The sequence below is a fragment of the Scomber japonicus genome, chromosome 15, assembly GCF_027409825.1.
Source record: "Scomber japonicus isolate fScoJap1 chromosome 15, fScoJap1.pri, whole genome shotgun sequence".
Classification (NCBI taxonomy): Eukaryota; Metazoa; Chordata; class Actinopteri; order Scombriformes; family Scombridae; genus Scomber; species Scomber japonicus.
The window spans coordinates 30,156,468-30,183,212 of record NC_070592.1 but is presented as its reverse complement, the minus strand read 5'-3'; the positions used below and the strand labels follow the sequence as shown (position 1 = coordinate 30,183,212).

The 26,745-nt window shown below is 38.2% G+C and overlaps 1 protein-coding gene across 1 annotated transcript; it reads right to left on the bottom strand.

Moving 5' to 3' along the window:
- Positions 1-25,342, bottom strand: atat1 (alpha tubulin acetyltransferase 1). Its single transcript, XM_053335009.1, has 12 exons — positions 25,128-25,342; positions 24,591-24,651; positions 18,856-18,947; positions 18,693-18,750; positions 17,842-17,955; positions 17,156-17,257; positions 13,213-13,258; positions 10,884-10,958; positions 10,424-10,637; positions 4,050-4,135; positions 2,463-2,547; positions 1-628 (listed from the first exon to the last, which is right to left on the bottom strand). The coding sequence occupies exons 1-12, from the start codon at positions 25,217-25,219 to the stop codon at positions 343-345; spliced, it is 1,311 nt and encodes a 436-aa protein (XP_053190984.1). The 5' UTR covers positions 25,220-25,342; the 3' UTR covers positions 1-342.
- Positions 25,343-26,745: the final 1,403 nt, after the last annotated feature.

The window sequence follows — 26,745 nt, the reverse complement described above, 5'->3', positions numbered from 1 at the left end:
ACATATCCACAGCAAAGAACTAAAACCATTTGACTCCTGGCAACCATTTGCTCAACCAGTTAAGTTGGACTTGTTCACAGTTCAATATCTCCTCTTGGAGATCAAACAAGACAAACATTACAATTGTCCTTTTAAACCAGACAGAAGTAACAGGGGCTTCTTTGCTGCTGAAGAGTTTGATCCCTGATGCATCACAGAGAATCACTGCATATCTGCTTCAGAAAATATTTATCAGAAAGCCCTGAACAGTTCTAAGTTTCAATACTGAATTCACTTTTTTGCACTGAATGAAATAATGTTTCATTTGGTAATCATAACAGAATTAAAACCCTACACCAGCCATCACCAGGGACGGGTGCTCCTGTATTCCTGCTTGTGCTTCACCCACTGAGCAGTGTAGCTGTTGTCTCCCACAGTCCAGGACCAGCAACTTCCATCACTTTCTTTGTCCAGCAGACGTCTCTGAATGACCAAGAGGTCTCCTGTTGGACTCAATGCTCTGATCTCCTCTTCAACACCACAGCCTTCAGCATCTGTAACCAGCTGTGTCTCTCTGTCTACGGTGGTCTGGCTGCAGATGGCATTGTTCTTGGATGCAGAGAGAGGTGGAATTGAACAAGGCTGGGACCTGTGTGAGGATGTTTGTAAGACAGAGGTCAATGGCAGGAGGAGTAAAGATGATGGTAATAATTAATATGTAGGCCAACCATTGGGATAAAATGTGCAAACATTTGTGGCTGAAACGCTTAGTAGAGCACAACTTAAACAGTCGAATGCTTCCATCAAACCAGTCCTCATAATAGAGCCTGCATGGGACTGTTTTCTTAATGCTACTGCTTCTGCTGGATCTCTGATCATTACCTCCCTCTCCTACAATGTGTGTGTCCACTCCCACCACATTCTGACTATTCCTCTCCTCACAATAGAGTTGCATTGATTTTGTGTCTCCTGTCATGCAGGGAAAATACATTATTTTATGGTGCAGTATTATAAAACAGATGCATATCTGTCAGTACTACTATAGTGAATGGATGTTCTAGTGCAATAATGAGTTATTCTAGTGAAATAAGTATGCCTGTTCTAAGGCAAAATGTTACTGTCTATAAACATGTGTTGTGACTACGGTTGTTTGTTTTACTGAGGTAGTTCTCTATTGTTTTGTTTCTCTGTCTTTTAACACACTAATAAGGAGGAGTGCTCCTAATGATGATAGCATGTGTATTAGAAGTAGCACTAACCTGCAGTTTGCATAATGCAATATGCAGGTTAGTGCAGGGAGCACCAGGAGGAGTGCTTGTAGTGAAGTAGGAGATATCTTGTGTTCAGCAGGAAAACTTTTAAAATAAATATATTTACATATTCATAGAGTCTGTTTTATTATTGAGGGAGGAGGACAAGATATCATTGTAAGAATTTCAAACCAGATTCAAACCACTTTGTTATGGAAAAATCATGTCACAAAGTAAAGTGTTTTTATATATCTTAAAATATGAGATATTTAATGAAAGAAGAGCTGTAGGTCACATGTTGCTGTCTGAACTGACTATCACAAGTTATATGAGCATTCTCTGATCCGAAATCTCTCTCTTAACATTTGTTTACATTTACACAACCAAAACTACTTGGTTATGATGAGAGAAAAATTAAAATAAACCAACCCTGACTGTTGGTAGAAGACAGGATCTGAACAGAGGTCTCCAATGTCAAAGTAAGACACTTATATGTCCAGTCCCTCCTAAAGCCATAATAGAACTACACAATGTTTGAAGATGGCCATCGTGTCTAGAGCAGTCATTCTAAGACTCATATATTATTGCTGGGATCAAAAGCCATGAGACATGGAAGAGTACATTTTGGATGACAACTAATCACAGATTTTTTATGACTTGCATGAAATCACCTAACTCAAGAAAGAGAAGGCTATTCTGACATGCTTGTCTATTTGGGGGAACATTGTAAGTAACTGTAACAATCATGCCTGACATTACAGTTACTGTAAAATGACTGTTGTGCCAGTCGTTCCATTTAATTATAACCCACGACCCCCGTCTGTTGGGTCAAGCCATTATTGGGCTGATCTTTTTATTGTAGTTGACATATCTGCTTATTATGGTCAAATGTAAGACACAAGAGAAGGTGTACAGGTGTCACTCAGAAACATTTGCATGCCTGTTTCTTCTATACTTCCAACTTTTCAGTTTGTGGACAGACAAATCAGCTTGTTTGCTGTGCACAGCTAATGATGTGTTCCATCACCCATCACCTCTTTGTTTGGGTACTTTGTAAAAAGACCAATGATGTCATTAATCTGGTGAGGACAATCTTCTTTGACCACATTTTTCTTTGCGTTTTAGCCACAAATGTCTGCATGTCATGTGAGTTATTTTTTTCTTACATGCTTGTCAACCTCCCTGATGAGGAGCAGATCAATGTCCAAATGACTAGTGGAGTTGAGTAAATACCTGCTTTGTGGTATGTGAATACTGGCCAACTTGTGTGTGTCTGTGTATCCCAGTGCGTATGACTGATTCCCCACTGGTCTCAGACCTGAGGAGGCACAACGTACTAACACATGAGGGGGGACAGTAGAGCTGCCTGACTATACTGCATCCGACTCTGGTTATGTGCTGTTCATTAACGGCTTTATTTTACAACAGAAACCATCAAGAGCTACATCCAGCATCTTACATTTGGGCTTTCTCATGAAAAGACCCTGGCCTGATAAAATGTGGTTATTTAAAAGCATTCTACTATTATACTAGGACCAGTATGTGAGAGTTAGTGGCATCTAACAGAATGGACTAGGCAGAAATAGAACATTCATAAGTATGTTTTAATTGATGTATAATCATCTGAAATAAGAATCGTAGTGTTTTGGTTACCTTAGGTATGATTCTTCTACATTAGAGAGGGCTTTTTTACAGTTGTTTGGATATGAAGTCAAACAGGTGAATACTGTCTTCAATATTTTAGGATGCCATGAAAATATAGATATACTGTATAGATTACATATCTACAGATTACATCTGTGATTACTAGTCAATACTAATTGATTGGGAATCCTGTGGGTCTGTTACTGTACACTGTTTAGGTCTTTGAACACAGTAACCCCAGGTCACTACTTGGACAACAACTTACAGTTTTGAGACAAATTAATTGAACATTGAGGGTTTAATGTTTCCCTTGGACTTTAAAGATTGTGCCAAGATGAGGTTTTATATTCATATAAGCATCATGTTCCAACACTACAATGGAAGTGGGAAAACCTTTACCTGCTTTTAGCATTTATAGGATAAACCTCATTAGGTTTGTCAGACCCAGTTTCCCATGACATGAATATGAGTATGTATCAAGCCAATTATTTAAAGTTGTATTGTATAGTATTATAAAAGCTGTAAAACAGACATTATACATTATATAGTTTGGTAAAAGGTATTGTTTAAATTAATGTTAATTAATGTGAATTAATGTCAATGGAAAATAAACTTCTAGTTTAACAAATTAATATGCTACCATAAGTTCTTTAAGACTACATGTTACCATGTGATCAACATTCCACACTTAAATGACGCAATGACATCTCTGCCAGCACCAGACTGGCTACAGCTGAATGCTAGTAAATGCACCTTGAGTTCAGATTGTTTTGCCACAGAAATACAATATGTCCTAATAAGTAACAATTACTTAATTGATTTTCAGGCAGAAGTATATTGACTGAAGAAACCAAAGAATCGTGCACATTCTCAATTACTTGTATTTACTTTATTAACAACGTTTGGCTCTTAATTTCTTCATCAAATAAAATTCATATACAGCAGTCTTATAAAAGTCTAATGAAGGTCTGAGGACAAACATGTTAATAGAATACAATTGATTGAGCTGGACTGCAGGATTGTTTGGGTTCTTCATACAAACACATACAATCTTGATTGATGGATTCACAATGGTTCAGTGTTTCTCCACAAAAGAAATGAAGCATTGACAAAAACATTTTGACCATGTAACAGTAAAAGAATATGGCCAGTACTACAGTACGCACTCAACCTTACCTGTTAAGTGTCTGTCTAGCAGTTCCACAGCTTTGCTGTCCATGTGCCGACTGTACAAGCTGCATCTTGCAACTAGACCCTGTTGGCTACCAGAGAAATGGCAGCAAGAAAGCCAGCAAGGGAGATGAAAAGAAAAAATGAAAATATAGAGACCAGGGTGAACAAGAGAGAGGAAAGGAGTACAAGGGGGAATGAAAGTGCAAGTCAAAAGACAGTTACCAAAGACAACAGAAAGATAAAAGGGGAAAAAAGAAAATAAAGTTACAACACTGAATAATGAAAAAGTATAACAAATCACAAATAAATACAAAAACACAAACATGGTGTACCACTGAAATCAAATGTATAAAAATTAAAAGGCTACAGAATGAAAACAGGACTTTGGAATAGAAGCAGTAGCCTTAGCTTATAATAATCAGTTTGCTTGGTTAATGCAAATTCATGTGTCAGTGACTGTGGTATGACAAAAGGCAATCTCACATGTGCAGTTTTGTGGCAGATAGTTTAATGGATTTTAAAAAAAGGCAAGCAGATAAGCCATGTTCCCCTCTGCTGGGTAGATAACAACTAAGTTTTAAAAAATGCCTAATGGAGCCTGTTCTCTCCTTGTCTGAGTCAAATAATCATTCTAACAGCACACACCCATTCTTCCACAGAGACAGGCTATCAATAAAACTAAGACACCACAGTCATCCCTTCAAAGGAAGAGGCAACAGTGCCAGTCAGAGGGTGGTCAATGGAAACCCAGCTGAGATCTATTAAGGGAACTATTGATGTATTACCAGACGATTATGACAGTGAAAAAAGAGACAGAGCACACAGAATTAATCAAAGGGGATAAAAGGAGACAAATGAGGTGGATGAATGGGTGAACAGATACATGAAGGGGAGGGAAAGAGAAAGAAAGAAAGAAAGAAAGAAAGAAAGAGACAAAATTTAGAAAGCCGTGCTGGAGCAGAACAAATAAGTAGGAGAGAGTGAGGACTGCATCTTTGTGCTGGACACAATGAGTGACTAATGAGAGGAATCTAATATCCAACTGCCAAGCTGAGTTAACCTAGCATTGACACAGGCCTTCTGCACACTGGAAGGTTTCACTGTAAGTACAGATATGGAGGCTTCTATGCATAATGCTTACACACCACAGTTTCACCTCATTTACAACTGGTAATGAAAGAAAACATTTTGCAGTTAAACATTATTGGGACAACATTTATCAATTTTAAGCATTATCAATTATTAATCAGAAACACATCTATCACACAGCTACGCTAAATCAAGCAGTCACAAACTTCATCATAAACAGCAAAACAACGTACAGCACTAGCAGACATGTGGGTGTGTGTGTGTGAGAAAGGAAAAAGGAGAAACAACATGGTGGACATGATCCACATGGGGTCAAGTCACGCAAGAGTTCCAGACAAGATAATGGGGGTGAACCACATGGGGTTACACCACAGGTGCATTTCAGTAAATGGAGTTTACCTCGAGATTTCAACAGTGGTCAAACGGCAAAAAACACGCCCCTCTGAAAAAAGACGTCAGAGGTGAGTGTGTAGTCTGTTAGTTAGGTCCAAACTCAGTTCTTGGCTGAATCCTGATGGAGGCCTGGTTATTGCAGCTTATCGCCTCGGCCAGTAGGTGGAGAAAACAGAAAGTCGAGGAGGGGGGCACAAAGGTTATCCTTTGCTTTTCTTTTGCTGGAATGGGGTAAGATGCTGGGTTGCACATCTTTCTTTCTTTGGATCTGGGAATTATGTTTGGAATGAATGCAAAGCAATCTCATGCTCAACCAACGACGAAAGATAAACAGTATGCACATGTTTGCTTCCTTAAGCTGTGCAAGCCACATGAAAGCAATCCTTCAGCTCAGCTCTTAACTTTATATCCTCGATGACATAAAAACCCATTGTGAGTTGTTGGCAGAATTAGAGATGCGAATTTGAGCAGGCTGGAAGTCAAATGTGAGTGTGAGTTTGCTAAGCCTGCTGGGAGCTGGAGCTGGAGCCTCTCCTTGTCTACTTTAAGTTGGCACTATTTTCACTGGTCTTATGCACTGAGATCTCCATGAAGGCGTGGGGTCAGACTGTTGTGTGGTCCTTTGTTCTGGCCATGTCCAACATTCCCCCCTTTGGGCGGCTGTGGCTCAAGGGGTAGAGCAGTCGTCGTCCTCCAATTGGATGATTGGAGGTTTGATTCCTGGCTCCTCCAGTCCACATGTCGATGTGTCCTTGTCCCGTTGCTGCGCCCACGGTGTATGAATGTGAATGAATGGTTAAATTCCCCTGATGAGCCGGTTGGCACCCTGCGTGGTAGCCCCTGCCATCAGTGTATGAATGTGTGTGAATGCGTGAATGATAGGGATCGATCGATATGTTTTTTTAAGGGCCGATACCGATTATTAGTAAACCAATAACCGATATTTAGAACCGATATTAATTTGCAGTAAAAATTTTAATTTTGGTATCAAAATTTAGAATAACTCACTTGGGATTAGACTGAATACATCATACTCTTTGTTTGTTTTTGTACACTGTGAAAATCTGTGATAAAAAGACCTTAAACTTTTGTAGAATAACACAAACTCTGATCTTGGTTGAAATGGTTCAAGCAATAGTTTTATTATATAAAAACAAAAAGAGTTCAACAGGTTCAGCTCTTTTAATCTGTAGGCTACTTGCTGTACCCATATGTTGCTATGTCTTCTTTTTATTAAATAAAGGAGCTCCAGGTCATGTTCACTTGATCATTCTTTTTTTCTTTTTTTGCCGACATTTTCTGTTGCCTTGCCTTCAAACACCACACTGCTACTACACGGAGTAGTCCTCTCCTCTCTTCTCTGTGGCGCTGCATCTAGAAGCTGCAGTGTTGATTGGCTGTCACTTGTGCCGTGGAAAAAACGGCCCATGCCGATTATCATAAAAATGCCGAATATCGGCCAATATTATCGGCCATGTCGATTATTGGTCAATCCTTAATGAATGACGTAGTGTAAAGCGCTTTGAGTGGTCGTAAAGACTAGAAAGTAAAGCCCATTTACCATTTACTTTGGGCTGAATATTTGGGGTGCTGGCCACATTCTTAATCTTTCTTAATTCTTAATAGGCCAAGCAGTTCTGTACATTGGGAGCAATCCAAGAGTTTCATGTATTCATAAGGATAAGGGCCAGAACAATTCATACAGTTCATAGAATTCACAGGGCTGCTCAAGCCCACTGCCCAAAGCCAATCAAACTGACAGGGTATTCTGGGCATGATGACAAGCTACCTGCGTGACTAGGGAAAGTGGTGGTGTTGAAGGGTTTTGTCAATGGTGAGGTTATGATCCATGAATGCGTTAATAATCTCAGTCTCTTAGTTCCTGGGAGAACCATTAAGAACACTGTCTGGTTTAGTCGTAGTTGTTTGAGGGTGTGGACAGTTGTCCTCTGTATACGTTCAAAGGTTTTGTTTTTGGATTCCGCTTAATCAAGGACAGCTGTCTTGCAGTTGGAAAACTTCATTGAGACGATGCTCAGGGATTGGCTTGCAGTGAGTTGCTTGTTGGCATGGACAGTACTGGGGCAGAAGCTTCCTTCTAGGTCAAGAGTTTTCCCTTCATTCAGCTGAAAGACTGCTCCTGCTCTCCCCACTAAAAAGTCTTGTCTTAATGAAGGAGCTCTGTTAATTTGCAACTTACACAAGTGTGATATGTGAACATGAAGCCAGTGCACATACACCAACAATGCTGATGCAATTAAGGGCATAACATGTTTTTAGTTTTTTTAAATTGCGTTAATAGTGCTGCTCACTCACTCACTCTAAACCACTGCTGTCATATTCCATCCACTGACTGTGCCAATTGTTGTTACTTTCCTTGCAATGTCCCATCGCTCTGCAACTTCGGAAGTGATTTTGTGTTATCTCAGGTTGCTTTATTATTTTTATGTAATTTCTGTCTATTGTATGTCTGCAATTGGTAAGCCAAAGAAAGTTGTCATTTTCTTTGCATTCATTTGATTCCAAATCATGATACACTGGTAAGAATTGCTTTACATTGTTTATATGGACTTAAAAACTGTTGTGAAATGCAAAATAACATGCAATAAAAAATGTGATTAATCACGATTAACTTGAAAATCAGTGATTTAAAAAAAAAAAAGATTGTTTGACAGCCCTAATCTTAAAAACATAGATCCTGGTTTGTGCATTACCTACACCTATATACACTTAAAATGTTAAGGCATATATAATAATGAACATAATGTGCCTTTTCCCATTTACTGTTATTTGCTATAGAAAGTAAAACTCGATACTTTGGTAAACACTATATGGAAAAAGTCCCAAAAGTACTGGCACCTGGCCATTACACCAGCTAGAGGTATTAACATGGAGTTGGTCCCCCCTTTGCAGCTGTGACAGCTTTCACTCCTCTGGGAAGGCTTTCCACAATATTTTGGAGTGTGCCTGTGGGAATGTTTGTCCTTTCATCCATTTATGAGGACAGGCACTGATATTGAACCAGAAGGCCTAGCTCCATTCTGGTTCATCCCAAACGTGTTCGATGGATTTGAGGACAAGGCTCTGTGCAGGCCACTCAAGTTCTTCTGCACAAAACTCACACAACCATGTCTTAATGGACCTTGCTTTATGCACACAGTCATGCTGGAACAGAAGGGCCCTCCTCAACTGTTCCTACAAAGTTGGAAGCATAGAATTGTCCAAAATGTCTTAGTATGTTAAATCATTAAGATTTCCTTTCACTGGAACTGCGGGGGTCTCCCTGAAACACAACCCATACCATTATCCCTCCTCCACCAAACTTTACAGTTGGCACAGTGCAGTCAGGCAGGTAATGTTCTCCTGGTATCCACCAAACCCAGACTCATCCATCAGACTGCCAGACAGAGAGCTGTAATTCATCACTTGTTTCCAGTCTGATGCTTGGCACTGTGCTTGGTGATGTAAGGCTTGCTTGCAGCTGCTTGGCCAAGGAAATCCATTCCATGAAGCTCCCAGAGCAATTCTTTGTGCTGATGTTAATGCCAGAGGAAGTTTGGAAATCTGCAGTTACTGAGTCAAAAGAGCATTTGTGACTTTTACTCACTATGTGCCTCAGCACATAGTGCTGACCCCATTTCATGACTGTGCAATGTCTGACACTTTCTGGCTTAGATGTTGTTCCTAAACACTTAAACTTTTTGATAATCCTTGCTAGATGTTACACACTGAGTGTATCTAACTATTAAAATCAATGATACAGATCTCATGATGCATTCTACGAGGAAGGCTGCAGCTAAATCAGGTCTGCAAATCGCAGGTTTTGAACTAATGCATGCCCTAAAAACTATACTCAACATGCCATTTACTGATGTTTTGATGTTGCAGGATGTCACAGGATCATTGATCATTGGTATACACGTCGATTCTGTCCATAATCTGAAATGTTGTGTTTTGTGAAATGTTTTGTTTTGACATGAAGGGCCACTGTACAACATATACATAATTTCATAATGCTGCCATTTGAAGAGTATCCTAATAATAACTGAAGCCTGAACAAACCAGAGGATTAATTGATTTAAAAATAGATCCTTCAGTTTAGAATATATTTTGTATTTTAGAATATATTTTGTGATACAAAAAAATGTAAAGTCTGTGAGTTTGAGCAGCTTTTTGCCTAACATTACTTTAGATGTGACGGGCACTCCAGATACATGTAGCCACTAACAATAGTACTAGCGTAGCCTCGTTGGCTGCAGCTGTGTTTTGATGTGCAGGCAGAAAACTGCAAACTGACTGGCTGTTATCATGTTATTTCTGCTGTGGAATAGGCTGAGCATAAAATGGTTTATCATTAATTCAATTGCATGGCCGTATCAAGATTGTCTTATCGCCAAGCCCTATAGAACACATTTAAAAAAGAAAATACATTTGAGACATTGCTAGAAACACTATAAATAAACAAAACTATCACAGAGAAGACACACAGCCAAAGAAATAGTCCTCATGAAAAACTGTCCACAGTAAATCTTAACAGGCACAGTGTTTCTGGTCAAAGATGTTACTGATGATTTTTTAAATGTCATTTTAAATGCAGTGAGCACCACAAACTAAACTTTTTTTATCCACAACCTAATCACTAAACACTGATTACACCCGTAGAAAACTGTGGTTAATGTAGAATTCCTAATGTCCCATGTGGCCACCTAGCGGGCATTTGGTTGGCATTGTAAGTTGGTTGGATCATTTTCACACACATTGAAATATCTCAACAACTGAAGGATGGATTGACATGAAATTTTGAGGATGAAATCTGCAATCAGCAATGATCCTGAACTTCTCTGGCTTTTCTATTTAACTGAGGTCTGACAGCCTAGATACGTGTTGTTTCTTACCTGCTGCGTCTTGCTCTGCAACGCTCGATGAGAGGGGACTGTGGGCTCTGGTCCCTGTTGCCCCCAGGGGCATATGCCGGGGCGGCTTGAAGGGGCGCTCTGGTGGGGGAGGATCCCACGCTCAGGGAGTGGTAGTACTGGGAGGATACCGACTGCTGGGGGGAGTGAGGAGGGGCAAATGGCCAAGGAGGAACCCTCTGCTCCTGACGTACCACTGTAGAGGAAAAGTAATACACTAAACTGGAACCTGAAAGTATGAGTGAATAATCCACACTTCTCATAATGCAACACAATCAAGTAAAATTATCACATAGCTCAAATTACAGACAATAAACCTGTCAGTCAGCAACAGAACAATTCATAATTCATCCCTTCAAAACCTTGTTATTCAAATGTTTCATGAAACAAACAAACACCCCTTAGAAATGGGTAAAAATACATCTGTAAAAGGAATATTTACCTTCTCTCTCCATTAAAGAGTAGGGTTTGATCTCTCCGTCTGGCTTTTTTAGGGGAACCTTTCTCAATTGGGCCACTGTGGAGGAGAACACACTCAGAGCCAGACCAGAAAGAGAGCATGACGGAATCTCTTATAAGGCTACATACTTATGCATGTCCTTCATAAGCTATGTATCCTCTGCCAGTACTATAAAAGTAACTAGTGGTAAAGACTGGAGTACTGGTAGTAAAGGCTTACTGGGAGGATCCATAATAAAACAGAATTCACACATTGGTCCTGATATCTTCTACAGCTTAGTGCAGATTTGTAAACATGAGTAAATCTCTCCAAATCAGAACCTAGGACTGGACTAATAAGTGTAATAAAGAAAGCTACTAAAAGTATTTGTATATTATTATATTTGTATATATTTGAATATTAATTCAGCCATGGGAAAAAGTTGTTCATGTTACCATTACTTGAGCAGTCAAAGATAACCAGAATCCAAAGTTCAGATTCAATTTTGAAGTAGATTTTCATTTAAAAAGGTGCCGTTTTGTTTTAAGCATCTTTTTAAAGTTAAATCACTCACTAGCTCACCTGCCATTGCCAAACCTAGTAACTTACCCATCATTATCAAGGAAAAATGTATAAGAGTTGCCCCCAGGTATAAGATATCTCCCTTAAGCCTATGGCGACAGAAAACTGTCAACAAAAAGTGTAAATGATTGTCAGATGTAGTTTCTTGTGTCCTAAACCATTGATTGTATACACATACTAGTGTTTTGTACTATAATACATAATTGTGATCAATTGTGATTTAGTGCCATGTAAAGTGCTTTATATGTAAAGTGCCATGATCATTTACAAGCACGGCTCATCAATCAGTCAATCATAAATTGTATATCTGGATTAATGGAATATAAAGCAAATTCTAAAAATGTGTTATTTTACAAAAGATAACTGGAACATAATTAAGATTCCTTCTTTATATACACAGCAAAGTAAACAAACAGAAACTGAAGCCTCTCGCCCAATGTCAGCTGAGATTAGCTCCTACTCCCCTGCGACCCTCTAAATGGATATGCAGTAAAGAAGTAAGTATAAAAGTACAGTGTTAGTATTTACTACTGAGTAATTATTTACATTTTTCAAAGAACCTGTCCAACATTGGTTCTTTCTACAGTATAAGATAAAATTAACAGTACCAGATTGCCAGTCTTGTACTTGCTAAAGTAGCTAAAACTGTCTTTGCTCATTTTTTCCACATAAGGACGTTTAATGGTGTGGATTGGTTGAGGGTGTGTCTTATACCTGTAGGGCAGGTGTTATACTACTTTGGTGGAAAAAATGACACCCCAAAGCAATCCTGTACATTCCCAACTGATGGCATACAATTAAAAATATATTGTAGAGGCTGGTATAAATGTGAGTCTTTCTAACTCTGTTCTCATTGTTCACAGTTACATTAATGTGGTTTATTGAAGGAATAATGTCACATGAAGCACCTTTAATTGGCTTTATACAGGCAGACATTGAAAGACATCAGAGGGTCAGGAAATATCATCTGTAAGGGACAGATTGTAGCTCTCTGTGGATACCATAACATTCTGAAAAATGCCACAAAGTGTATAATATATGACATGATACTGTACATTACATGCCATATATTATATTTTATAGGCAAATAAATACATGTGATGTGAAAGAGGAACTGAAACTGGCAAAGAATAAACTATGAGAAAGGAAAATGCAGTAAGTGAGACTGAGAGCATTATAAATATAATATGGACTTAATAAAGGGACAAAGGAAGGAGGATAAGATGATGGGGATGTATGAGAAAAGAAAAGAGATAGAAAAGTCCTTACAAAAAGCCGTACATCCCCTGATCCGTCAGAGGAGAGGGAGGAGAGCCTGGGAGAATTTGATGAAACAAAAGATTTTGGAACTGGAATAAAAGCAAATCAGCACTCTTCGGTTGAGTGCTATCTTTTTAGACTTATCTTGCTAATGACTGATGATTTTATTCTTCCACATATACATATTCAACAAAGATGAAAATGAGTTTGTCATAATGCCAAAAGTAAAAGTTCACTTAAAAGCTGCAGAATGCAAAATATGTCACATAAACTCCTGAACTTGATAACATGTATTCACAAAAGTATGTAGTTGTTCTGTTCTGCAGCATTCTTTTCCAAAACAAGAGTAAGTAGATGTAGGTTTCATATAAAAATACCAAGAAGGAAAACCAAACCTCATAGCTCATATTACTGCATACAACAAAACAACTACATAATCTCTTTCACAATCAAAACAAAGCAAGGAAGAACAAATAAATGAAAAAGTTACCTGATCTGTTGAGGAAGAAGCCCTCAAACACCACAAAGTTATTAACCTGGAAGAATAAACAGATTGAGATTCACATTGAATAAAGATCTTCATCAACATAAAAATCTATTAGGTTATTAGATTAGATAATCACTTTGTGTCTGTGTGTTCATTCCTAACTTCCCATGACTTTTTAGTGAAGCGTACAGTTTGCTGGGCTTGTTAGAACTTGTAAGGAACTACAACACCAGCTCCCTTATACTGAATACGTTTGTGTGAATATAAAAATAATATCAAGATTATACAAAAGCTTTCAGGAGTCCTTAAAGGCAAACACTCTACCAGTTCAAAATAAATGGGAAAGAGGGGGAGGAATGGAAATATCTGAAGATGAGTGAGAAATATATGTAAACCCCAGCAGACAACTACATCTTCACACTGCTGGAGGGAATATGGGTAGAACAATGTTAGAAGATCTTTCATCCCCTGCCCAGAAGAGATATCAAAGTGTTGGAATGAATTGCCAGAAGCTATGTGGAGCAAATGTGGGCAACCAGTATCATTTACTTTGGGATTGCCCCAAAATTACATCATACACTAGGGGAAAAAGCTCTGACAAGGAAGTGGTTGCAAGATGTTCCATCATTAGAAGAATGGTTAAACATTATTTATGAAATCTACACAATGGAAAGATTAATATTTTCTACAAAAATGCAAACGGAAAAATGTAGGGAATAGGTTAAGTACATCATCACACTGAGACCTGACCTGTCTCTGATGGACTACTGTCGAGACTGTCATATAAGTGGCATATTTTTGTGTATTAATGAGTGGGTGTGACATTGTTCAAATGTTCAGTTAGCTACTTAAAGTTAAATGAAAGGGGGGCAAAAGAAGGAAGGCAAGTTTGTATTTAGATAATGCTTAATGGAAACATTTGAGTCAATTCTATACTATGTACTTATGTAAATGTGATTGAAATGTACTCAAATGTCTTGTCTGGAATGTGAATGGCTTCCCTAATTAAAAAAAAGAAAAAGAAAAAAAAAGAAAAGCCCAGTAACAAACTGTTCTGTCTGTCTGCTTTTATCATAACATCAAATGACAAAAAAGCAACAAGACATTCAGACGTAACACATGCACAGGGAATCAAGAAATAAATGAAAGTAACGGACCCAAGACATGAACTCTCAGGCCACAAACATTTCTACCATGAGGCACTTCCCCAGCTTTACACTGAGTACACAGTTAGACTTGAAAAACAGTTAAAAATTGTGAACAGTTTTCCCACCTCCTCTGTGGTCAATTTGCACATCAGAACCATACATGAGCCTTACCACCCATGTCATAGACAAAGAGTGGATGCTTCAGCGTTCATGCCTACAAACAGATTAGTTTGAGTCAAGACAGACAAGTCTGTATTACTACCAACAAGTGAGACAAACATTGTGTGGGCCACTGCATTGAACGGCTGGTATCAGACTGTTGTGCTGTGGTCAACGGCTGCATTCAGAAATTGGTAAGCAATCCCTTTGTGTTTGGAGCAGTTAAAATTTAGTTTCACATACTTTGATTATCTCAGTACAATTATATCACTGCCAAAAAATCATTACATGAAAAATAAAGTGGAAAATTAACATTTTTTAATATTAAGTCGCTAAATGCAAATAATGTAATGTGATATTACCAACTCTGAAATGTTATTTTCCTTATCAATTTCCCTCAGTTTCTCAGAGAAAGCAGGTAGAGACATGATAGGTTAAAACTAGTAGCTGCCTTCACCTTTTCCTGGAAAAAGAAAAGAGAGCCACCTACTGCACAGGAAGAACATCACCTGCCCTCACACAGGCTGATGACATAATCTTCTACCAGGTGGGGCTCTCATCAAAAGAGGATTGGACAGATGCTGAGAGCAGCACAGGGTCATCATAGAGCCTGGTTCTGCTTGAACTTTCTTCCCGTTAAAGGGGAATGTGGGAATGTTGGGACTCTTTAAATTAAATTAAAGAGTACAGTGTAGATCTGTGTAGTGCCTTGAGATGACTTTTGTTGTGATTGGATGGATGGATGGATGGATAGATGGATAGATAGATGGATAGATAGATAGATAGATAGATGGATAGATAGATAGATACATAGATAGATCTCACAGGTGCTCAGTAATAACAAGAAGAGCAGACACTTGGTGGCAACCTGCAGGATGGATGTATTGGAGTCCATCAACGATACCTTGAATCCACTTCTTTAGTTCACTGACTCACTCTCTGGTGAATAATGTGTGTCCTACCTCAAGCCTGAACTCAATCTATTCAAAACACAGATTCTGAAAGCCTCAGAGAATAATGCACAACACACACTTATTATTAAGACAACAGTTTTGGTAAAAAAAACATATATTGATCTTTTCTGAGATCCAGAAACCAAAGGCCTCCTTGATATCATAACATTGGTTCAGCAACAGTTTAGGATGCAGTACAACAGCCTAGATAAGACTGAGGCCATCAAAGTAAGAGCAGTTACTGAAATGGTGGAGGAGGGGCAAGGTGTTACAAACTACAGAGAAGGGGAGGCAGAAGAAGCTGCCACAGCTCTACCTACAAAGAAGAAGCAATATCACTGAGTAGTTTTTCTTCAAGAAGACACACTTCTGCACCTCAGGACTTGGAGACACACAGACAAGTCAGAGAGAATTGTATGTGCACCAGAATCAGAAAGTGAAACCTCCAATTTGAATTTGAATGAGTATTGCTCCAGATATGTGTGCTTTGTCTCTCATTTCACAACTGCCATGTCTCAGAGCATAGCAGATAAACTGGTTTTCAACTGTAGTAGCTTGCTGTTACTACTGACCTGCTAAACATGTTGCTGATACTACACTTTCTGTCTAGACACAGGGTAAGACTGTGTTTAATCATTCATGATTAAAAGCTCTGTTTTCTCCATCTACTTTCCTCTGACTTATGTCACGCCTAGTCTCTGGTCTCTTGCTGACAAGCTTCAGCCCCTGCACAGAGTGGAGAGGCTCACTGATGATGGTTTATTCAAAGCATTCATTCATGTTTTGCGGATTTCGCAAAAAGGTTTACATCTCTGAAAACCTCTATTTCCCTGCCACTAGTTTTACTGGCTTTCTAGTTCAAGGCTCTCACCTGAGTTACTGATCATGGATGATGGTGATTCTGATAGACACATTAGATTGCTAAAGGATATCATAGCCAGTTATATCACAGTTAGACCCATGTGTAATATCTGTTATTGGCTACCTAGCGATCCCTCCTCACTTGTATGCCTATCAGAGAATGCAGGTCAGAAAGGGAATTTCTGTAGTAGAATCTTTTCATGTCAGCATTGGTTAAGCAGTGTAGTATGCTGCCTCCATTCTTGTCTACATTGTATATAAAGACTCAATCATTCTACTTATGTACATGTTTTTGATACATTTTCTCCATGCAATGCTGGCAGTAGTTAATTTCATGCTCTAAATATGACATCTTTATCAAATACGACATCTGATTTAATCCCATGAGAAGATTCTCATCCACATGTGTATAATATCAAAGTAATATTTGGGCAACATGAGCTCAACTGAGGGTCTTACAACTAAGAATTCAAAGAGAATGAATAGAGAAATGCAATCATTCTTCAACTAAACTAAACTTATTTTCCATGCATAATACCAAGTAATGAAACCAAAGCCATAAAAACTGCTACAAAGAAACAGTGGAAGGATGCAGTGTCTAAATATAACCATAAAAAGTCAAGCAATCATAATTAAAGTCACATGAAAGAAACATTTTCACACTGTCAGATTAAAGCAGATGTCATTTTATTTGAGTCTCCCGAGGTAAGCTAATAATTTAGAGCTGGGAGTCAGACTGGTGTGTTTTAGTACAGCATGCAGTAGATAGGACAAAACTAAGACTTCATACACATTGTTTCTGTGATAGTAAAGTGCAGACTGTACCTGAGGAACACTTTGTGTCAGGCAGTATTTCTTCGCCAGGAAAGACAGGAATTTGGGCGAGGGCCTGTCGTAAGCCATGAGCACTGGCTCTGAATTCTTGTGCTATAGTAGAGAAGGAAAAAAATCAAGTCACTGATAAACAACACATAGCAATGAACTGCCACCATCAGCAATTTGAGCAATTTGCCATTATTACATTGTTATTATTGTTATTACAGTTTGATAGTTATTTCAGGTGCCTAGGCTTTCTGACAATTTTTCACATCTGATGCACTTTGAAAGCTTGGATGGACATGAAACTATCTGTCTTAAATACATCAAGTTCTTTGATAAAAACACAAGAATGTGGACAATGGACATAAACTGGTTTGTTTAAGATATACTGAACCCTTTAAGCACAATAGTATTAAAGTAACCCAGAGAGAGAGAGAGACAGACAGACAGACAGACAGACAGACAGACAGACAAAGAGAGAGAGAGAGAGCTCTTAAGTAGTAATCACATTTTTTAACTTAATCTGCAACTCACTGAGGCAGAAGTCCGTAAAGTCACAACAGTATGATTGATAACTGTTCCATCATAACACTTGTGTCTGCAGGCTTTTAAGCTCACAGACTTCTCACACAGACTAGAAAGGTGAATGTGATTACATCCTCCACAACACTAGGTTCTAGTAAATGCTTCACCTGCAACATGAAATCAAACAGCTCCAGCCCGTAGCCATGTCGCTGCACGTTCTCTGCTATGTAAAAATCCAAAACACACAGCGGCTCTGCCTCTATGTGCACACCTTGTCTGTCCTGAGGAAAAAACACAAAAAGCATACCTCAACAGTTGACAAAGGAAGTTCTGTCTCACACAGGCTTGACTATAGGTCATTCTGCTGTGCTCAATGCTTGCAGGTGGGACTCAGGACTTATGTTTGTGTCAGCTGTTGTATACCTGACCCTATGAGGTTAGGCCATGGTTTTACCCAGTTCATGTCCTTATTAACTGGCCTGGGTTGACTGAAGTGGCTGGGATTATAAAGTGGTAGGAGGGCTGCAGGAACTAACCTATAGTCAGTTGGATCAGTGAGGCAGTCTGATGACATTTGTTGCAGAATGAACACTCATCAGGCTCTGCCTACTGTACTCCTAGAGTCCAGTACAGGGTGGAGCATGTGTGAGATGGTACTGTAACCCTAGTTCTATGAGCATAGGTGGAGCCCTATAGACCTTGCTGCTTTCAAGCTGAAGTGGTTTCTGAATGGGAATGAGATGTTCGTTCCCTTCTTAACTGTGTGGGACACACAGAATGGGTAGGCGTGCCCTGATAGGTCAGCTATGTACATGCACATTTCAGTGGGTAATTGCATTTATGTTATTGGAGGAGAGTATCACCTATAAAGTCCATAGAGGGCTTAGGCTGTACATACTAGGGTCACAACATTGTAACATTTGTTTAAATACACACAACTCAGTGAAGCATCTGGAATAGAAGCCATCCTCAGAAAACTGATATAAGAAAAAGAAATGAAAGAACATAGGTGACTCACAAGCAGAAATAATTTCTTGTAGCCGACTTTGAGAAATCCCACAACTACACCACGTCCTCTGTATATAGGAGAAAGGAGGGGCAGCATGGTTAGTTGGGAATTGGGGGGGAAGTATGTGTATGTGTATAATGAGTGTAAGCTGAAGACAGGATGTGAGATGTACCCATTGCTCTCTCCATCCTTCAGCAGGTAGACCTGATGCCTCTGGGACTGCAGCTTGGATGCACTTGTTATGGGTGCAGTCAGCTGCTGGGCCTATGGAGAACAAGTATGCATACTATCACACATGTATAGAAACAGTCATATAACATGGTCTGAAATGATACAATACCAACACAAAAAGATTTTTTTTTTCAAATAACGTACATACATATTTGACCTTAGAACAGTAGTTTGAAGTAATAATCCCAACTCAAGTTATATTTACAACCTTTTTTGTCTTTAACGACGACGACGAATATCAATCAATCAATCAATGAATCTTTATTTGTATACCACTAAATCACAACAAAGTTATCTCAAGGCACTTTACACATAGAGCAGCTTCTAAACTGAAGTCTTCAGATTTTAATTTTAAAGAGACCCAACATTCCCACATGAGCAAGCACTTGGCAACAGTACAATATTGATGAGTGGATGGGAGTTCCTCAGTTGTCATGGAAATGGATTTGTTTGTTATTATGGGAGTTTAAGAGGAGCAAGGAATGAGCTGGAACCTCTGAGGAGCTATGAGCAATGATATAATTGCGGATTTTTCTTTTCTTTTCATGATCTGTTATTTCTTTTATTAAAGCTGCAGTCTGTAACTATTTTTGTGTTATACTCCCTAAAATAGTTGTGACAATGTTCTGACAGTAGAATAAGATACAGGTAGGCTGTGATATAATTCACTGTCTCCACCCAGTGGTGATAAAATGATTTGCAAGAATCCACCACTCAGAGTCAAAACAATCAATCAGAGCCCCCCCCCCCCTCGTTTGCTTTGCTCTCATTGGTCAAACAGGTTCCTCTGTGGGAGGGGCTTAGAAGACAGGACTGCCACAGCACAGAGGGAGAAGGGGGGACCTGGAGGCTGTACTAGTTCACATTTTATGGCTAAGTCCACTTTTTTCTCAAAACTACTGACTGCAGCTTAAACTGTTATTATGAATAAAATTAAAGTAAGGAGTAAATAGAGGCTGTCAGCACAGTGCATATGTGTGCACATACAAACTCCATCAAAAGTCGCTACAGCTGATCCAACTGTGATCAGCTGATCCAACTGTTATCAGCTGATCCAGCTGTGATAAACTGACACAGTCATCAGAAACGATACACAGACAGACAACGATTCACATGAAGCTTCAGAGGAAAGGTTGTTTTCTATGGAGTTAGATTTGTTTCATAATGTTGTGTGTGTGCAGATCGACAATCTGTGTGTAAATGTGTAATCTGTAAATATAAACACCTTCCACAAATACAAAAAAAAGATTTGTATACTCACAAAAATATTTTGCAAATATAAAACGGATCTGCAAATACACAAACAAATTCCACAAATATAAAAAATGCATTAAATTAATTTTGTGAACTCAGTTTTTATTTGTGAATCGAAAAAACATTTGTGGATCTCAGTTCTACGCTTGTGGATTTTCTTTTTACACACACGGAGTTTTGAAACAAACTTTCCGCCCGTCCGAACGAAAATCCACTCGTATCACTCGGCTATTTTCGGATAGCAAGTGATCGCCTACTGGTGACGTCATTTCCGCATATCAAAGTAAGAGCACGCAGTCTTTCTATGAGCTTTTTAAAATGTTTATCAGCGATAAGTGACGTGCATTCATGGTTTCATGTTAATGTCATACAGTGATTATTAGTGTGTGTTTATTTGTTCTATGTATATTATCTAGCACACACTTTCATATACATTTCTGTTTGAGTATGAAAGGCACCAGGATGCTTGTGGGCAACGTTCAGCTCTCTAAAGCGGTGGCTTGGCTGCTTCTTCAGTAAGCAGTTATCAGCCACCTCATCCTTTATATTTTTCATGTATTCTTTCAGATGGGTAAAAGTCACAACACACTTCACATCTTATTAGTAGTGTACTCTTACTAATGTAGTTTTAATGTCTATGTGTAAGCATTCATGTTGCGGGCTGGGAGAACGAACAGGGTGCAGGATTTTATACATTGCAAATATGATTAAGATGCATTGTGAATAGGGTTGCAAAGGGGTGGAAAATTTCCGGTAAATTTCCGGAAAGTTTCCGGTAAATTTCCATGGGAAGTTAAGCTGGGGAATTTTGGAAATATTCCAAATTGGAAACTTTCCATGGGAATTAAGGGAATTATGGGAATTTATGGGAATTAAATGGGAATTTACGGGAATTTATGGCAACTGAGGGTAATTTAGTGGAAAGGTATCATTTGATTGATTAATTGGATAAAAAAAGTCCACCCGTTCATTAAAAAACATTATTTTAAGTTGACGATGAAAAAAGGTGCACAATGTCGCTTGATGTCCCTGAGCTGTTGAAGTTATATTAAATTATACAATTATTTATAATTTAATATTAAAAATAACAACTAAATGTTATTATTCTTAATGGTTTCACACACAACTCTGAAAAAATACAACAATGTGTCTGTGAAGCTACACATCCCTGAGGGGGATGTGTCCAATGTATCCTGGTGGAGATACAACTCATAAAATCCAAAATATACAAGATGTTTGTAAAACTATTAGTTATTGTTATTTACTTAGGTGCAAATGATATAACTAGTAACATCAAAGTTCCACTCCTGTCTGTTAAAGTGATATTTGCTGTATAAATTGTGGTTTATTTGGTTTTGACCAGTTTTATTTTTTCCACCATAAGGCTAAATATAGCACTTACACATAAAAATATCCCTAAATATATTACCATATAATGTCATCAAAACCACAGGCTCAAAAGTCTGGCTTCAAGTTGTGTGCTCTGGGCTCAAAAGTGTGGTCTAGGATTGTAGAAATCATCTGTGCATGTGATGGAGGAATGCACAGTGCATGTAGGGGGTGTGGTCTCAGATAGCATAGATATTCAACTGTACTGCATTATATCTGGTTGTTTTAGTCAGGATTATACTAAAATATTATTTTACACAACTATATTTAAGTTCCCTAATAAGAACATACCTTCAGTTTAGTAAATTCCCAGTTTATTCCCGTTAATTCCCATTAATTCCCGTTAATTCCCGTTAATTCCCATGGAAAGTTTCCAAGTTTGAAAATTCCCGGAATTTTGCAACCCTAATTGTAAATAGACCAGAAGTCATAACAATCCAACCTGTAAAGAGGGCCCCTGTAGAAGATGCTGGTGACTGACATCCAGACATCTCTTCACAACCTTTCAATACTAGTGTAATCAGTAGAAAATTATGGGGTTTAAGATTTAGACATTTTCAGCACAGCATTTAAAAGACTATTTTTTATCGTTAAACAATAATAAAATAATAATAATAATAATAATATATTTTACATTTGTATTCATTCTGTTTTATGAATAGCTGTCTTTATTTTATATATATCTATCTGTCTATATTTATTTTTATTATTGTTTAACGATAAAAATTGTCTGAATGTTGCCCACAAGCATCCTGGTGCCTTTCATACTCAAACAGAAATGTATATGAAAGTGTGTGCTAGATAATATACATAGAACAAATAAACACACACTAATAATCACTGTATGACATTAACATGAAACCATGAATGCACGTCACTTATCGCTGATAAACATTTTAAAAAGCTCATAGAAAGACTGCGTGCTCTTACTTTGATATGCGGAAATGACGTCACCAGTAGGCGATCACTTGCTATCCGAAAATAGCCGAGTGATACGAGTGGATTTTCGTTCGGACGGGCGGAAAGTTTGTTTCAAAACTCCGTGTGTGTAAAAAGAAAATCCACAAGCGTAGAACTGAGATCCACAAATGTTTTTTCGATTCACAAATAAAAACTGAGTTCACAAAATTAATTTAATGCATTTTTTATATTTGTGGAATGTGTTTATATTTACAGATTACACATTTACACACAGATTGTCGATCTGCACACACACAACATTATGAAACAAATCTAACTCTATAGTTTTCTCTCTCTCGAGTGCTTTCCTTGCATCTCTCCATGCATCCATGGTGAGAGGGACTAAGACGCAAGGAAAAGACACAAGTCAGGGAAACATGGATGCAATTTAAGAGATGGATGCTTCCTCAGTTGAACTAGTTTACAAATGACCAGAATTTGTGACATCACAACTAGTTTGGAGCCAATCATTGTCCAGTATGCAACTGAAATGTGGAAAGATGAAGCCTCCAGTGTACATAAAGTAAGGACATTACAGTGAAGGTGGACATATCTTTTGTCCAGCAGTTATATTTTTGAAATGAACAATATTTGCATATTCCTACATTCTGTCCCCTTGTTTAGAAGCAGCTGAGATTAAACAATAGCTAGTCTAGCAATATTAAATCAGCGTGGTCAGGTTAGCGTGGTTGTCGCTAACTTTGCAGCTAACCATCATCACTTTTCAAGCAGTTGGGAAACAACAGAGGAGACATTTCTTTAACTGAGACACTGTAGTCTGTACTGTAGATTTACTGCTAACATTTTCCTCTGCTGCACTCACGCTCATCGCCATTTCTGTGCCTCTCATTCAACCACACAGTCACTATGCACACACATTTCACATTGCCCTATTCCTTAAAGGAGCTACACTAATAAAAAAGGTACTAAGGTTTGATACACAACCCTACCAACATGAAAGGCATCATGGTTCAATACGATACAATGTACATCACTGTACAATATACACCCAGTAACCAGGAAACCAGAGGCTATGTCCAAGCTAAAGAAGTGGGCCCTCCTTTTCCATTGATAATGCATATCCACAGTTTAATTATATGTGAATAGATTAGGGACAATAAAATTAAAGAATAAAGTGACAGTTGAAAAGGTCAGGTATAAAGGAGCTAAAACAGCCTGTAATAAAATAAGTGTACATTAAAAGGGCCAGTGTTAGATAAATAACGAGCTTTTTCTGTGAACCATGCAAAGCTATTCTAGTACAGCCCAAAAATGAAAATTTAGAGCTAAAATGACCATAAATTATCCTGTTGAATATCAACCTTAACTGTAACCCTACCCTAACTCTAACATCACTTGTGACAGTTTGTCGCCCTGACTGATCCAACCCAACATTTACCTTTCTGAAACTGGCAATGTCACAAAGAACAGGACACAACAGAAATAAATAAATATTATCCCCTAAAGGCCAAATGCTGACCTATTCAGGTCACACTGTCTGAGACACTGCAATAGGAGAGGTGGATGCTCACTGAAGGTGGTTAATTTAGGTAAAAAAAAATGCAAGTGATTTGAATATAATGAAGTCACCTGAAGCTGTGGTAAAATATAGCATTTCTCACTGTTTTGTGAGAACTTGATCTTCTACGTTTCTTCTACGTTTGTCTTTTATTAGATCATCACAATGTCTCAGTTGTCATTATTTAATCATTAGCAATGTGTAATTCAAAGTTTCAGTTTGGTGATTGTGTTAAGTGTTTATGGTTGACATGACACTTAATGAAGTGTAAAATGTGTTACCACAATCCCAGTACAATTGTATTATACAACAACAGCAGTGTCAGGAGACATTGTAATGTCTGTGAATATTTGACTGCATGTTATAATTGCAGATAACTATGCAGAGCAATCCCCAGTTCCAATTACATCACAAGCATGGTAGACTGGAGAGTGTTTTTCCATAATAGTAACATGACATAGATCATAACAATAATAAATAAATAATGTAATTGTACATGTTCACAAAAAGCTTGCAGAAATCATAAACATACTTCCACACCTGCAGAAACTCACCTTTGCTGAGGCTCTCCCAAGTTCATCAATAACTTTGGCTATGTTGGCCTGAAGATCTGGCCTACAGAGACACAGCACAGTAGAATGGGATTTGATTAGCAGTAGCATCTTTTTATTGAATAATGTCATGTTATTATTTAACAATAAGGTATGGCTATAACTAACAATATTTTAATTATCAATCAATCTGATGAGTATTGTCTAAATTAATCAATTTGTTGTTTGGTCAACAAAAGGTCAGAAAAATGGTGAAAAATGACAATCACTGTTTCCAAAAGCCCAATGTGACATCTTGACACGTGTTATTTTGTTTCTTTCTTAAAAAGATGAGCAAATGAACAAATGTTTCATCACAACAGTTGGACAATATTCTAATGTTTGTATTTCCGGTGCTATCTTTCAGTTTTGTGCAGCATTCTCTTTACAGAGGAGAGAAGGTAACGTTACTGTATGTGTGTATGTGGGCAGTTACACTGTGACATGCTAGTTGACAACAAAGAGAAAAAGGAAAAACAGAGCAGTTGCATTCTAACTTACCTTCCTGTAGATTCACGACCTGCAACAAGGGCATGGTCTAAAACGGTGACCCTCTCTGTGAATAACTGGTTAATATCAAATGGAAACTCCATAATATCTGTTAGCCAGAAGAGCTGCGCAGCTATAACTCCTAGCAGAGCTAAAATAGCCAATCACAATCGCACAGCTCCAGCAGGTGCCTTACTAGCTAGCTAGATTGCTAACGTGGCTGCAATCGTTAGCTATTTCAAGCTGATTCGTTCGCACAAAAATAAAAGCTAGCTGCTAGAAACTCGAAGAAAACAACACTTCGACTTTGCATTGGGGGAAATCAGAGTGACATTAAACACTGCTCTGTGTGGGCTGCAAGAACAGGCACCTGCTATTAGACTGTCACAGCAGCTCCATTGTGTCTCTTTGTGAGTCACTCCCTAGCAACAGCAACCGTAATGCTTCTAACACAGCGACGGTAAACAAATGATTGATCTAAGGACTGCAACAAACGGGCGTGTGTTGTAGTAGGGGGCGTGGCTTATAGCTCTTCAAATCACACAGAACCACACGAGAAGTCGTTGGATGAAATGTGTTGGTCTTCTTTTTACAGGCTATGGTTGGGGCTGAACAGTGGGGAGCAGAACGAAATCAATCAATGAACACCATATATTGCAGTGGGACTTGTCCCACCCTCGTATAGCAGCTAAACCCATGATTGCAGGGGTATTCAATAACAATTCACCGAGGTCCAATTTGTGTTCCTCCTGAACATCATAATGTTTGTGTTGTTTTTCAGTAGCTTGACGTAGCATTGTTGTTCCATCAGTATCTGTGTCTAGTGGCTAGATTGTAGACTATCACATAAATACAATGGAATTCATTTATTAGTATTTGTACTGAACTTGTGGGATTCAAATAAATAATAAAATAAATAAAAATAAGAATAAAAAAGAATCAGATAAAAAAAACCTTTCTTATATCAAATAAAGATGACATTTTAAGATAAAGCTTATGATTGTGTTTCTTAAATAAAGTGCCACCAAACCATAAACTTAATTTCACATATAACTTTAAAACAAAACATCTCAACACATGAACTCCTTCCTGTGTGTCTTCTTTTTCTTTTTTTCAAAATTATTTATTATTTGTTGGACTGAACACAAAACAGAACATACAGAGAATATACATACATTTTTTCAAGTTTTTCAAAATATATACACCATTCCTGCATACTTTCATCTATAGACTCCATTCAAATGTCAAAATGTAGCCAAAAGTCTCATCTATAGATGTGTGTAATTTGGTCTGGCTAAGTTTTATACTTTTTGATCTTCGGACTTACATGAGCACCATATTCGTTTCTCATTCAATCCTGAATCCACCAGCCGCTCTCTGTTTTGTCACAGTGATGGCCTTTTAGACAGCCGAAAAGTCACCAAATTTGCACACAATCCAGACCTGGTGAATAATGTGATATTTGCTGCCGATTTTGGCATCATATTTGAATGAACTAGTGCTAGGGATTTCATCCCATCCACTTCAAATTTGCACAGAATCATCTTGAGACAATGGAGATGAAAAGTTTTTGCCGTGAAATTTCAAACCCTCATAACTTGACACCACATGGTCTGAGCTTTTCCAAATT